This window comes from Caloenas nicobarica, chromosome 1 (genome assembly GCF_036013445.1).
Source record: "Caloenas nicobarica isolate bCalNic1 chromosome 1, bCalNic1.hap1, whole genome shotgun sequence".
Classification (NCBI taxonomy): Eukaryota; Metazoa; Chordata; class Aves; order Columbiformes; family Columbidae; genus Caloenas; species Caloenas nicobarica.
Window position 1 is genome coordinate 130556957 of NC_088245.1, and position 15183 is coordinate 130572139.

The 15183-nt window shown below is 46.1% G+C and overlaps 1 protein-coding gene across 1 annotated transcript; it reads left to right on the forward strand.

Moving 5' to 3' along the window:
* The first annotated feature begins 480 nt into the window (after positions 1-480).
* Positions 481-9687, forward strand: LOC135984506 (uncharacterized). Its single transcript, XM_065626851.1, has 6 exons — positions 481-541; positions 1381-1659; positions 3639-3887; positions 7301-7438; positions 8028-8147; positions 9527-9687. Exons 1-6 carry the CDS (start codon positions 481-483, stop codon positions 9685-9687), a joined length of 1008 nt encoding a protein of 335 aa, XP_065482923.1.
* The last annotated feature ends 5496 nt before the right edge of the window (positions 9688-15183 follow it).

The window sequence follows — 15183 nt, forward strand, 5'->3', positions numbered from 1 at the left end:
CCGTGAGTGATCGTTGTTGGTATTTCAGAAAATCAGCTGCTCTGCACGTGCAGTGTTTTATCTGACTGGACTGATTCTTCTTCCCTGGGTGGGGATGCTGTATTTCAATAAACTGGAAAGGGATGAAAAATTAAGTGTTTTGCCTTTGCACGGTCTCGGTGTTAGCATCTTCCTAAACGGGGTGAGCTGACCAGAAGATATTTTTGTCTCTCCTCACCTCTCAGCCCTATTCTCACACTTGCAGCTAGCTCCAGGGTGCAGGACGTTGCAGAACACCTTGTGGCTCACGTTGGTTCAGCCTGAGTTCAGTCACCCAAAACCTTGCAGGTCTATTTTGAAACATTATTCAAACTGTCCACTATGGAGTTTCTTTTCTTTTTTTTTTCACTCTTGCTTCTGACATCATTTCCTGAATGCTATATTCACTGAGCTCTATAGCCAGATCGTCTTCGCAGCATACGATGCAAGGAGCCCTTTAAAATGGATTTCAGCTCTCCTTTTCCTCTGCAGTGCTTGCTGATGATAATAACTGTTACTCATGGTAAGTGGGATTTCTCTTTATGAAGTTGGCACAGGTTTGCCTAGATGAGCAGACACCTTAATTTTGCTCCAAGATCTTTTAAAGACTCTACCAGTTTGGGGAGACATCAAACAGTGTAACTGCTAATGCATGAAAGGGGTAGTCAGACCAAAGTAAGACAGGGTATTGTTTTAGTAAATTAATGATAACTAACACTATAGTACTTCCTCAGTGTATTGCGTCTGTAAAAGCATTTCAGTGGAGAACGTAAGGTCCTTGTATGCAGAACACTGGCTGGAGGGGCTGGAGAGCAATGTGGTCCTGCTCCTAACGCTCGGTATGACCTTGGATTAGTCTCTGAGCTGCTGTCACCCTGCCACTTACCCATCTCTGATTTGTATACAGCAGCCTAATAATGTGCAAGGATACATTGAGACTTGCGACCTTACTCTTTGCATGAAAGCAGCTGTGCGGGCAGCAGTTGTTTTTGCTACCCTCTGTGCAAGATCCATGGCGGTGATGCCCTGAGGTTCTTTCTTTGCACAGTCTCTTAGCTCTGAGGGGGGGTAGTAGATGGTCATGTTAAATTTGAGGAGAGAAAAGACCAGCTTCTCAGCCTTTTGTCACCTTGTGTGCATGGTGTGCGCACCACTCACATATTATCAGGAGGAAAGCTGGCCTTTACAGAAGGCTTCTCACTCCTCTGATTTTCAATTACTGGTAACCCCAGCTTGTCACTAGGGATGGCTCTGTCCCTCTTATGTCTCACCTGTGCATTTGTCCTTCTGGGAGGCAGCTGAGAGAGGCTGGATGGGCACCACAAGCTTACTGCCCACACTCTGTGCTTATTCTCCTTTCAGGGTCTGTCACCTGGACTGGTGTGCTCAGTGGTGGCTCAGCAGTCTTTTCTATGGGAATTCAAAATCTGCAGAACCTCTCCAGAATGAGCAAGAGGGATGCAAGATGTTTGACAGCTGTCTTAAATGACACTTTGTTGGCTGAGTGCGGCACTTCTGCCGGCAGATGCCTGAGCTTCCAGAACGGCTCCCTAGTGCTGAGGAGTGTGGAGAAAGAGGACGAAGGAAAATATGAGTTTGTTTTTCACAACACCACCAGATTTTTTACACTGGAAGTATTTGGTAAGTGGCCTTCTTAGCAACAAATAGCTATTGAACTTGTAAGCCTGGGTGGAAATCGGTGTCTTGAAATTCTTCCTAACAGATCAGTTCAGCTTGCAGGCAGGAGCTATAGGTGCCTCTGGAACAGCTTTGTAAGCCTTTGGCACCTCAGGCAGCAGTAATGGTGAGTGTAAACTAAGAGATCCTTTTTGCATCCATGTTGTCAGTCTCACCTCTCTGTTGAGCCTTCCTTGAAGTAGCCAGTCAGTTGAGCAATGTGCAGTTTTTCGCTGATGTAAGAGGCAGCAGCATGAAGCACTCACGAAGTTGAGCTTACAGTATGTAGACACACAGCTGGAGATTTCAGCCCATTTCCAGAGTACTCTTCCTGATGGCTCTCATGAAAACTCTCACTGACCAACAGCATTTTGCTGCCTGTGGACAAGCTTCCTTAAGGACTTAACCCTACCTGACTTGGCTCTGGAACTGAACTGGACTTCTGTGTAGGTTTGGGTTGAGGCATGCTGGATTATTCCCCTGCTTCATGCAGCTGAGGAAAGGTGCTAAAGGAATCTGGGTGTGACTTTCTGATTCTTAGCCGCCCTGAGGAGCTTGGAGGTCAGCATCTTCTGGGTCTGTTCAGCAATAGGTACCTTATGGTGCCAGCCTCCTTGTTGTCCTCCCTGTGGCCTTAGAATAGCTGCTCCCTTTCACGTGCCTGCTCATCCCTCTGCAGGGTGTAAAGGCAGATATAAAGTCACTTCAGTACAGGATCCAGCTCATTGCTTGGGTTAATATGGAGAAGGCTTAAATGGGTTTGCCTGCCCACTGAATAGTGTTCCAGATAGTCAGTGACCATTGCTCTGGTCTTCATCTCCACTGTGCCTTTTGCGGGGCTTTCATTTACACAAGCTTCAAGGAGAAATTGAAGCGTATGAAATTGTAATGAAAACGTCTAATCAAATTCGTCTCTCAGTGAAGACAAATGAATCCTTATGCCATTTGCGTGCAAACAGGCAGAACTGTCGCCGAGAGTAGGTCAAAGATGTGACTCCTTGGCATGAAGATCAGGGGCTTAGACTGGAAGTAGGCAAACGCTGAAGAAGTATCCTGTTCTTAACCTCCCTTTCAGTGGGTTTGCTTTGGGAACGTCTGTCTCCTTCTCATGTTCTATTTCCACAGATAAGTTAGAGAAACAATTTCACAGCAAAGGTATTCCTGGAGGCAGTGAATTTTAGCTAAAGATGATGTCCTAGGTGAATCAAGTGATTTCCAAGCTTATTTACATGGGTGTTTGCATAAATGTTCTCAATATGACTCTTACTGTCATAAAGCTGCACCACTTTTCTGTTTAGTCTGTATTTGCGAAGTGGCAAATGTGGGAAATATGCTCCTTGTGAGAGAAATTCAGGAAAACGTAATAAGATCAATGATTCATTCCTTTTTTTAAATTGTTCTAGTCTGGGTCATCCCATTTAACTGCAGGTGTCTGGTGTTGGTACCAACATCGGGCATGATTTGTACTAGTTCCTCTCAAAAAATGGAAGAAGAGGCAGACTGACAGCAGAAGAACAAACCTCTGGTTGAGGTGAAGGCTGAATCTCCTCTGAAGCTACAGCTATCCACTGATTACAGAGGAAGCCTCTGGCAGGCAAATGCTTTGGGTGTTTCCCCCGTCCTCTCAGACTGGGGGCTTTTATTTTTAGCTTTTTCAATTTCGATAAAGAAAATGAAGACACGCCAGATTTTTGTGGCATCCCCAAAATAGGGACCAAGATCTGTTGGCAGGGTTGGGTGGGCACTGCTGAGCATTTCAGGACCGGGGGGAGGCACTGAAGAGTCTGGTTACTTATTTCTGTGCCCCCTGGCTACCAGTAGATGCGGTGGTAGTAAGACTCGTGATAAGGAAAGCTCCTCTCCAGCTCATTTTCACTGCTGAGACCACTCCTCACCTATCTCTTTCCCCGTTTTTCCCATCGCCCTGTGCTGTGTGTGACCAGAGCCGGCCATCGGTATCCAGTGCTTCCCTAATGGGACCGGAGAGCTATTCTGTGATGTGACCAGCAACGAGAGCACCAGCTTTCGGTGGCTGCTGAATGGCACCGCGCTGAGTGCCCCTGAGGCTTGCGTTAAGGATGGTGGCAAGAAGGTTCTCCTGGACAAAACCGTGCCTGGGGAATTTGTGTGTGAGGTGTACCACGGGAACAGCGTCACGAGGACCAGGCCTGTTGTGCTGTCCTGCAGCTATGGTGAGTAACAGTGTCTCCAGAAAGCCTCCCTTTTGGTCTCTTACAGTGGAAAACTAAGGGGTTGTTGCTGTCTCAATAATTCCAAACTCTTATGTGCTCTGACAGCTGTCTTCCAGACTTACCACATCCTCCATTTAGAAAGCATCCCCTTGACTTCCTTCTCCCTCCTGTGTCTTGAACTGACACAGCCTACAGCCACAGAAGGGATGAAAGTTTGGTCAGAAGGTCCTTTTACCCAACCCTGCAGCAAGGATGGGTCTCTATCTGTCTGTGCTTCCCTGCTTCCCAGCGATGGAGACCTTGCACGCTCCTGTGCACAGATCCCCTACACTGGTTCAGAAACACAAGCTGCTTCCTACTGTGACATTCTTCCATTACCCAGACGGCTTTCTTGTTTCTGCAACATCCCTATAAAAACTCCTCCTTTAGTTCAGCCCTCTTGCAGCTGGACTTGGCTGAGGTGTTTTGCCTTGTGTCTTTTCTCCCTGTCTAGGCCAACTGCACAAAGATTTAGCAGCCTATACAAATGTCTCCCCATCAGCTTCACATCATCAGGGGCGGGGTAAAGATACAAGTCATTTATTTATGAAATGTAGGGTTTTTTCCCTCCATGTCCCTGCTTGGATTTGTAGTTCTGTGAGAAGGCTATGACTTTATCCAATTGCAAGCTATCCATAGCTGCTGAATACTCTCCTTGGATGAGGCCATAGTTTAATGAGACAGAAAATCCAGATCCTACGACTGACAAAAACTGCCAGAACCTCATGATGCAGAGCACTCATCTGTGTTGTAAACTCACATTCATTAAACAACAACAAATTATTGGATAACCTTGAGTGTGATTTCGCTTGCATCTCTAGTAGTGAAGGTTTTTCTCTGGCAGTGAATATGGTCATCAAAACTGTATCAGGATGGCATAATTTAACCATAAGGTTTTTGATTAATTTAGCTGTAATTAATTTAATCGCCTTTGCTACTAGAGAAATTGTGCTGTGCAATAGCACCTAGCATTTTAGAAATTAGATCTGAGACGCTCCGGCTCTACAGCAGATATTGCCTTATCTTCTATGGTTGGCATACAGTTGGTGTGAAAGCAAAATTACTGACACAAACCCTGTATCATGTGTGCTGGCATTCAACAGAAATGCTGTAGGCTGTTCATGCCTGATCGCGTTGGTGCTGCTGGCCAATCTGTACAAGTTTGGCACTTGTGATTGTAGAGCAGTGATTTTAATTTTTGTCCAGTTAAATTGGTCAGAGGTGGTTCAGTGTAGTCAGACCCAAGTTGGCTGAAGCACTGGGGAGTGAGGATGCAAACATCCATGAGTTGTTCAATCAAGCCTTGTGATAAATCACGCGAGTGCCGACAGTTACCATTGTTTATTCTGGGTGGCTGCACAGTCCCCTGGATGTGATATCAGTTCCCCGTTTCCTCCTGAAAAGCCCACAGGGGAATTTAGTGATAGCTCTGTTGGGATGGACACATACATGACCACATATTTGGAAGGGTCTGAGAGCAAGAAAGTAGCAGTGATTCTACTTTTTAGTCACCAAATGTAACCACAATTGTAAAATTGAACTAAAGCAGTTCTGAATACTAGTAAAATGAGTCGAAGAGAGAAATGAGTTCAATTGAATTAAAGACAAGTTCACTATTGTTGTGGGTTTTTATTTGCTCCAGGCAAAGGGGTGAATATAGTTTTTTCTGCAGTAGGTATAAGGTCTATATAAAAGCACGTCTTTGGGCAACCTGTTACGCTGATGTAATTAATTTTGAATAATTGTTAGAGTGAAACAATTTAGCAGAAACACTGTAAACTTCCTAGGCACCAAAGGGCTCTGATCATGCAGGATCTAAAGCAGAGGATTCAGAAATCAACAAGTCAGTATATACAGAACGTTTCTATTGATTCATTACTTGTTTTATTACTTGTTTATTATTGATTTTTAGTGCACTATTTTATCTCAGAAAAGACATTTTTAATAAATGGCAATGGGTTTTTTACTAAAAAATATTCAGGAAAAATAATTTCAACATGTATTTTTACCTTTGACAATGTTTTCTAAGCTTTCATCAAAAAAGAAATAAAATCGTTACGGAAATTATTTCTCAGTTGCCGAAAGCTTGATTTTTGAGCATAGATCTTTTTGTACTTGGTAACTGTTCCTAAGGAGACTGGAACAAGCACTCTGAAAATACTTTTGACTATGTGTGATTTCACAGAAAGGAGCACCTGTCTACAGTTGTTTTTACTGTTCTGGTGAGTATGTGGACTATGACAGCGTGTAATATGTCCAGGAACATGAGAAAAACTTCCTAGCCTCTGGGGATACACAGCAGTTTGTGTGTTTGGGCTCTTGAAAAGAAGCTGCAAACGAGCCTGTTGGTTTCTGCAGTGCGATGCTATGCAGGCGTGTGTGCAGCCAAAAAGAAAACAAATGATTCAGAAAGGGACGGCATAGGCTTATCCTACGGAGTTTTAAGGAATTTGTATTATCGCGATAGTTGAGCTGTGTGGTTTTTTTCATATGGGACCGAGAGTTTTCCTGCTGGCTGCAGGAGCAAATTGTTGGAGCAAATTGTCTCGGTGGAGGAGCGGCTCTAGATGGGTCTCTCTTTTTCTGCAAGGCTGTGATGGTCTCTACCAGCTCCCCTGCCCTGCAGCGACACCGGTGCAAGTCTCACCTGTCAAAACAACCCTGAGCAAGGGACTCTGAACCGGGTAGTAATTATCACCGACTTGTGTGTGCCCTTCTGCTCAGCCATCTGCAGCCTCTGCCTCCTGCCAGGCGTTTCGCATGGTCTCGGTTGGGAAGGGGAATAAAGAGAAATCTTTCCCCAGCAGCAGTGAAGCTTCTTTCCCACAGCTCTGACTTGGGTGGCTGGAGTCTCTGGTGCCTGAGGAAGTGCAGGCTCTGATCAGACTTGCTTTGACGTTGATGTAGTTGTTACATGGCTGCCCTAAGTGGATTCTCTGGGGCCTAATGGAAGCTCGGAGGGTAGACTTGGCAGCTTTTCTTTCAGCAGGAGATGCTAGCTTAGGTCTCTTTCCTCTTCTCAGCTGTTTATTTTCACAAAACTTGTTGAAATGCTGTATCTTTTAAATCACCACCTTCCCTGTTAAATTTGATTAAAACTTACAAATTATCTTAGATGTTACGGGTCAGAGTAGGCAGAAACAAACACACACAGTCACACAAGCCTCTTCTCTTAACGAAAAATTCCATACCATAATTAAATGATGTGACATATATCATGATGTGCCACAGCTCACAGTATCATCTCCCCTGACCCAAAACAAAGCAGCGGTAATGCCCACATGCTCTAACCTGTCTGCAGGGTTTCTCCTGTTTGCAGAAAGAAGCTCGTCCACCCCGGTATTATAATTAACAACGCCACGTCCTTCTTGCAGGAGACCTGCTGCAGTACCCGTGGTTCATTTACATCCTGGCAGGGTGTGCAGGGGGTGTGGTTATCCTGGTGGTGCTTGTGTCCTCAGTCATATGTTGCTGCATGAAGAGGAAACACAAGTTCATCCCAGTGCCTTCAGGTGAGTGGAGAAATCTGTTGCCCCCTGGGGTGAGGCTCATGGAGGACTGTGTTTGTGGAGGCTGGGCTTGAAATAGCCTTAGCAACAACTGGCCTCAGCTGGGTGGCTACTTGTCTTCCAGCCAGCCCTCCCTTGACCTGGTGGAGCAGAAAGCTGCTTGCTCATAGGCAACTGTTCAACCAGCGGGGTCTTGAATTAAACCTTGCTTTTCACTTTTTTACCTCATGCCTTGCCACCATGTGCTCCTGGCCAGAAAAAAACCACAGCAAAATATTTTCTATGGGCAAGAAAATTAATCCTCATTCCGGTCTGATCCTGGAACGACCCAAAGGATTCTGATGGGAGTCCTTTGTCAGTGAGGCCACCTCAAGCTGTGACCCTGCCAGCACGGCCGAGATGGTCTCTGACAGGTTGGCAATGGCCCTCTGTATTTGGCAGCTGTCTGCTCCAGGAGTGGAGCCAGTGCCACATGAGAAGGAGATGCAGGCGTGTGGTGGTGGTCTGGTCAATGAACATGCCAATGAATGCGCCAAGGCTGCTGGGGTGTTGGGGACCTCTTTCCTTCAAGTCTCTGGTTTTGGTTTTACAGAGGAGGAGAAGGATGATGGACTAACAATGTCCGTGGTCTCCAGTGAAGGTGTGAAGACCCCCCCCAATGGAGACCATGTTGAGGCTCAAGCTGCCCAAATTGACTGCCCTCCTAAGCCTGGTGGGTCCAGTGAGTTGTTTGAAGTTGGACAGGTAGCATGTTTAGGAGGGCGAAGGACAAAATGGAGGTGTGTGGCTGAGGGGGGAGAAGCTGACTGTAGAGAGCAGTCTGGGACTCACTAGTGCAAGGAAGGTGCTGCATCTTGTCTAGAGGACAGAAGTTGCAGCAGGTCTTTTATCAGTACCTTACTCATACTTGTATCCCACAGAGGGTACTGCCAGCAGGCTCTTCCAGTATCTCCTGTGCTAAAATATACATCTCAAAACCAGCAACCCCTCCCAAACTTAGCAGTCTTCCTGCAGTTTTATCACACACACCTTTCTCATCAGTAACATTTTATAAGAATAGGCATTGTTTTCGTAAGCAGTCATCTTCAGGACAGCGTCCACGAACATGCTGATCCATAAACACAGCTAAATCCCATCAAAGTCAGACACGCGTGTATTTCCTCAAATTTGGGCTAAAGTGAAAATACAGTCACATTTTAAATCCTTCAAAGAAATCGAGAAGGACACCCCACAGCTTTAGCACAGTACGGTCAAGAGACTGCAGCGATAAAAACCTTTTAGAAATCTCCCATTCTGTGAATGCTTCATATTAATACTCCTCTTTTTGATTATGTTTCCCTCAATTTTTTTTCACAAGCACAAATGCTGGCAACACCTTCCCTAGTAACTCACCGTCATCAACTGAAGTAGATCTAGCAGAGATATTGTGAACTGGAGCAACATTGCATAGGTCATAGCCTGGTCACAGCACTGCTGTCTCCACTTCTGGTGTCCTTCACTGTACCATGCATGATCTCTCAGCAGCTCAGCTATGCTTTATGTCTAACTTTGGATGCCGCTTTTCTCTGCTTTCAAAATACTAAATACTAGTCATGAACATAGTGGAAGAAAAAAAAAAGATATGTCACTCAAGTGATTGTTTAATATTAATATATTTAAAGTGTAGAACTTTTTTCTAAGTAAAATTTTATACTTTGTCAGTTTGACTAACAAAGTATCCCATATTTAAATTTTCTACAAACAAGTAAAAAGCAGATGTGAGCATGGAAAATGTTGAGGTGAAAACATATTAAATGTGTGCAGTTAGCCAGCTTTAATTACTCAGGCGTAACTGAATAGATTTGGCTTTGGTATTTTGGTAGATTTTGGGCAGTTGAGCCCAGAGAGCTTCAGCACCAAAGTGTCTAAAGCCACGATGAACAGCTCAATAATCGAGTAGTTATGAAGAAAACTGAAATTTGCCTTGCAGAGGCCTGGGGAGAGGGGGCTGAGCGGGTTAGGCAGCCTGCAGTATCAGGGAACGGAGGGAGGATTTCCATGAGGGTGGGCATAGTGTGAGCACTTATAAACAATTTCTCCCTTCTTTTCCAGATGCTGCCCGGACTGGTCAAGGCATTGAGCCCCAGCCACTGGTGGAAGAAAACTTACCAGTGGAGATAGAGCCTGAGGAAATGCCAGACCCAGAGGTTATAGTTGAAGTGGAAAGTCAGGAAAATGCCTCGGATGGTTTCCCGGATCCAACTGATGACTGATCTGGCATGCTTGCTGTTCCACCCTGTCTTGAAGCCTATGACAGCCATCCTTTGTATCCCATAGTCTCACTGTGTGTAAGAATTGGTTCAGAAAATTTTAGCAGATGAAAGATGTGAGGTGTCAGGCCTATTAACATCATTAAAAAAAAAAAAAGAAAGAAAGACAAAAAACAAAGAAAAAAAATAAGAAGAAAAAGGAAAAAACAAATTAAAAAAATAAGAAGAAAAAGAAAAAAATAAGGAAAAGCACATGCATGGCTTCAAGGCCACACTGCCGTGGGCTGACAGGTTCACTAACAAACAAAACTGGGCAGCTCTTTGATGCTTTAATAGACCTGTGCTTAAACTGTGGAGCCCTAGAGGACAGCCTGAAATGAGACAGGCTTCTCCTCCTGCTCCCTGCCCATCCCATGTCCTCACCAGCCAGCAGCTCCTGCAAGGGGCAGGCTTGACAGACAGATTGAGGTGGCCTGCCAGTCCCAGACAGGAACAAGGACCTGCCAGAAATTTCCTGAAAAAGCCTCTTCTCAGGAGATTTCAAGGCATTTTTCACAGGCCCTGCAAAAACAAAAAAAAATCTCAATGGAGGTTTCAGCTAGGTATCTGCTGTGCCAGGTGTTTTTATCTGAATTGCTCCTCTGAGCTCCAGACCCTTTGTAATTTGTGCCTCATCTCTTGCTGCATGGGGCCGGGGTGGTGTTAGGGGCTGCTGTGTGCAGACCCTGGGAGGTGACACTGGCTTGTTCGCCTTGCGTTGCCCTGTAATGGCAGGGGGCTGCCGGTTATCTTTCACCAGAATTTAACTGCTCGGGTTGTCGGTGAGTTAAAACAGCTCTGTCACTAGCTTGCTTGCTTGCAGCAGAAGGGTGTGTGGGGCTTGGGTGTGTAATTTTGGCAGAAACATTGATTATAATGCTGAGAGCGTTCATCAGTGTAAGCATTGGTGCCTTTAGTTTAATGATTTAACTGCTGCAAGCTGATTAAGCTGGCCATCTGCCTGTGCATGTAGACTTTTTCGGTGATGTGTTATTTGCACAGACAGCAGCAATTTACAGAATCTCTTAGGCAAGTCTTGCTGCTAATGCATGCCCTGTTCTGCTCAGTGGAGGTCTGCGAGTGGAACAGCTGGGGTAGACCTGCAGGCAAGTAGGATGAAGTGAGGAGAGGGCAAGGACTTGGTCCCAGGCAGCAGGTAGCTGAGTCCCTGGAAAAGCGGCCAAAGCTGCCAGTGGCTGCAGGGCTTTCTGTCCACGGGGAGTGCTGCAGGGTGCACTGCCAAAGCAAGATATATACTATATAAGTGCATTTTGGTAGTTGGAAGCGAGGCATGCTCATGTTAAACTAGCCCAATGGGCTAGAAGGGCATGGTAAAGGAAGAGCAGAGATGGCCAAAAGGGATGCGGAGGTGTGTATTGCATTCATCTCTTCCCTTGTCATTTTGTCCCTGTTTTATATTGTGCTAACATTGTGCCATGAACCCCTTGGAAATGGATTTAAGGTATGCCTTGTAAATGCCATCCAACGAGGTCTGCAAATACCCCAGCAAAATAAAAACTGAGCTGAACACCTCTCTCCCAGGCAGGCAGGCTGGTGGGATGGCTGCATGCTTACCTGGAAGTCCTCCGTGTTTGTGTCAATGGCAAAGCTCTGCATCGGCAACACCCAGCCATAGGTGGTTGTTCATGCTGTTTCCTTGTCCTGTGACTCTGTTTAGAAGATATTTTGGATCTTATGTGCTGTGTTGGTGGTGATTCAGCCTGTCTCTGCTTTTTAAGGCTGCCGTGGGAATCAGATTTTCCACGGTAAGAGAGAGATAGTAATTCTTTTCCTCATGGTGCTGTGCTATGTCCTTTCAGCACAAACATTCCTCAAAGGCTGTGAATTGAGTGACAAAAATTTGATTCTGAGCACTTGGGGTGGCACCTGCCCATAGGCAGTGACACTGGGTGAACAGGAGCCAGCGTCCCTGAAATAGGGGGACATAGTCAGCTTCACTTCTCTTCTGCACTTTCTGACAGCGACAGGCAGGGGACAGCCGACTCCAGTACATGCTTTAAAGGCTGATATGTGCTCTGAGCTGCACTGGAGAAGGTGCCAGCATTTCGGGTGCTAAGGGTGACAGAGCTGGGCCAGACTGGTCCTGCTGGGCTGGGGCACCCCAACTCCAGCTCACCATAGTGCTGCCTGACCACTGTCAGCCCTGGGAGGGCTGGGGATGCCCCGGCAGCTCTTAGTACCACCACTGGTGTAACCCCACTCTGGGAAGGATTTTTGCTATTGAGATGGAAATCTGAGACTCGAGACATCTTTATGAGGCAGATTGGACACAGCTGGTTTTCTGCCCTTCCTTGCTGAAGATGCCGTTTGGCAACAGGGCAAAGGTTTCTGTTACTGTGAGGTCAGGAGAGAAGTTGTGCAGCCTGTGCTCTTCCTATAACTCTGTGTGTTCATGCTCAGCTATTGTTCTTTTGTGGTGGGTTTTTTTCTTTTCTCTGCAATGATTTTGTTCCTAATAAAGATCTGTTTTCTAATTTTTTTTTAAATGTTTAATTTCTGCTATTTAATAACCGTTTCGTTACGATTTTCACTGAAAGTACAAGCTAGTTTCCAAATTTTCACCTGGCCAAACAAAGGAAAGGTGATAACAAGTTACTGCTGACTAGAACTGACTTGAGTGGTCTAGGGAACAGAGATCACAAGGACATTCATTTATAAATATCTCAAGAGTGGGTGTCAAGAGGATGGGACCAGTCTCCTTTCAGTGGTGCCCAATGACAAGATGAGGGGCAACGGGCACAGACGGGCACAGGAGGTTCCGTCTGAATATGAGGAGAAACTTCTTTACTTTGAGGTGCCAGAGCCCTGGAACAGGCTGCCCAGAGAGGTTGTGGAGTCTCCTTCTCTGGAGACATTCAAGACCCACCTGGACACATTCCTGTGCGATCTGCTCTGGGTGAACCTGCTTTAGCAGGTGGGTTGGACTAGATGATCTCCAGAGACCCCTTTGAACCCCAGCCATGCTGTGATTCTGTAAGTCAGTCCAGGAGAGGCTGTAGGACAGTGGCATATAACTAGTCCCCATAGAATCATGTGTGCTAATGTGCCTGTACATCCACGTGCACCAGCAGCTCACCAAACCCTGCCCTCATGCCTTGCCTGAACTATGGTTTGCGGGGAAGGGACACAGGGAGATGGTCTTGTTTTACCCATCTCTATCCATCTGTATTTTTTGTGACACCTAGGCCTCCTTAGCTTTGAGAATATAGCTCCATTTGCAAGGAGGAAGTGACTCTCTCTTAGAATCATAGAAGAGTTTGGGTTGGAAGGGACCTTCAAAGCCCATCTAGTCCAACCTCCCTGCCATGAGCAGGGACATCTGCAACTAGATCAGGTTGCTCAGAGCCCCGTCCAGCCTGGCCTGGAATGTCTCCAGGGATGGGGCATCAACCACCTCTCCGGGCAACCCGGGCCAGAGTTTTACCACCTTCATTGTAAAAAATTTCTTCCTCATGGTCACCCTTACACAAGTGGGCCCAGAGGGTGGGTAAAACCAATGCCCTGATGGTTTGTGATCATACAAAATCCCTTGACTTTATGATTACAAAGTTAGTCCTGGAACAGTGGTGTGAATGGATTTCCCTGATCCTGTCCTGCAGCCTGTGGCCCCAACACCCTGAGGAGCCACCTGCCTGAATGTGCAGCTGTTTACCAGCCTGACTATGGTGCTGCATCGCCTAGGCAATAGCGAGCATACTTTTGGGCCTGGGGCTCTCTGGCAAAGTAATGGGTATGGATGTACATGGTGCTATCAGGAATTTGACCAGAAACGGAGATGTTTGTGCTGCCTCTTTAGGGTTTGTGGTGGCCCTGATGAGGCTGTGCCATGCCAGCCCTACCCTCTCTGAGTTGCTGAGGAAGCCCTTGGTTCCAGGGTGCCTCCAAGTGCCTCTGGCCTCCTATGGGGAGCTGGTGCTTTCCATGGGAGGGGAGCCACCTGGAGACCTGCCAGTCATGCCGTCCTCCCCAGTCACTGGTCCTGGGTGGGGAGGGCTGGGAGTATGGCAGGGTCCATCCCTCTGCTCATCAAGTGCTGGTGGGGCAAGGGGAGCTCTGCTTTGTGGGAAATGGAAATGTTTTGGGATATGGCTTCTTCCCAGCTGAGACAAACAATCAATGATTTATAGTACTGTACAGAATGGACATTTAGGTTTGTATCCATGTCAATATTTTGTGGTGAGGAGAGAAAAATTTCCCTCTGCTTGTGGCGTATGCTAAGCAACAAATGACACGAAATGTAATACGTAGTCTTTTCATCATGTGATTCATGCAGTTTATGAATATAAAAGGAGAACAGAGAATTATCTTATTTGACTTAAGATACAAGTGAAAGCAAAAGCAGAAAAGAAACAAAATGAACTGAGAAAGGAGAATGATCCCTTTAGAATTCTTTAGCATTCAGTATGAACTCATCCCCGCAAAACTCTCATGCCAGCAAAACTCATCCCAGTAATGAAACTGGGATTGTGCTCTGCTTTGCAACCTCTACCCCAGGCTGCCGTGCCTGATGTCCCAGTGGCTGCGTACGTAGCCCTTGGGGTCCTCCCTTGGAGGGGGGACAGAAGCAGGAGGGCAAGAACCAGCAGTTCATGGGGAGCTAGAGGACCAAGCTCTCCCCACCACCATCAGCTCTACAGAAACAACAGAGTAGAAGTTGAGGAGTCTGAGAGCAGACAAGCAAAGCTGACAACGGGCCAGTTTACAATAGCAAACGAAACATTCATTGTAAATATTGAAGAGGTGTGTGAGCAGTGGTTGTGTTAACTTCTGATGAAAATGTTAGTGTAGCTGAAAAAACCTCTAGATTTTAGGCTTATGCATAGTAAGTTTGCGTCACTTTTTATGACATTGCAATTCATTTCAAAATAAGCAAACAAGACTTCATGTGTAACTCAGCTGTAGGATACAGTGTCACTGGTAGATATCTTTAAGATAATTTCCTTAATATTATCCAACAAATTCTGGTGGTGCTATAAGATCCAGCAGTGTACGTATTGCTATCATCAGTTGAGGAAGAGCGAGATACCCCATGGACTTCCACAGATAAACACACAGAACTGGTAAAAGAAGTGGGCAAGAAGAGCAGCATCATCCATTTCTGTCTGAGATGGAAGCACAACTCGGTGGTGAGTCAGTGCAGAGGCTTGGATTAGCATTTGAGTATTGTTTGTGCCTTCGGCCAGGCTGCTCAGTGCCTGGGTGCAATCAAACCCTGCCCGTATGAGGCTAGTGGTGGTAAAGTCCCTCCTGAGCATATGCGGTGCTCCCTTCTTCTCCTCTGGTGTAAAACAGTCTGGGGAACAACATTGTCACCCAGTGGGGACCCATGACTTTTGACAACCAGTGACTGCATCCTGTATTGGTTTTGTTCACAATGAGCGCTGCATTTCCTTTCTGCAAGATTATGTGACTCACCTCTCAGGCAGGGGATGTGGCTAG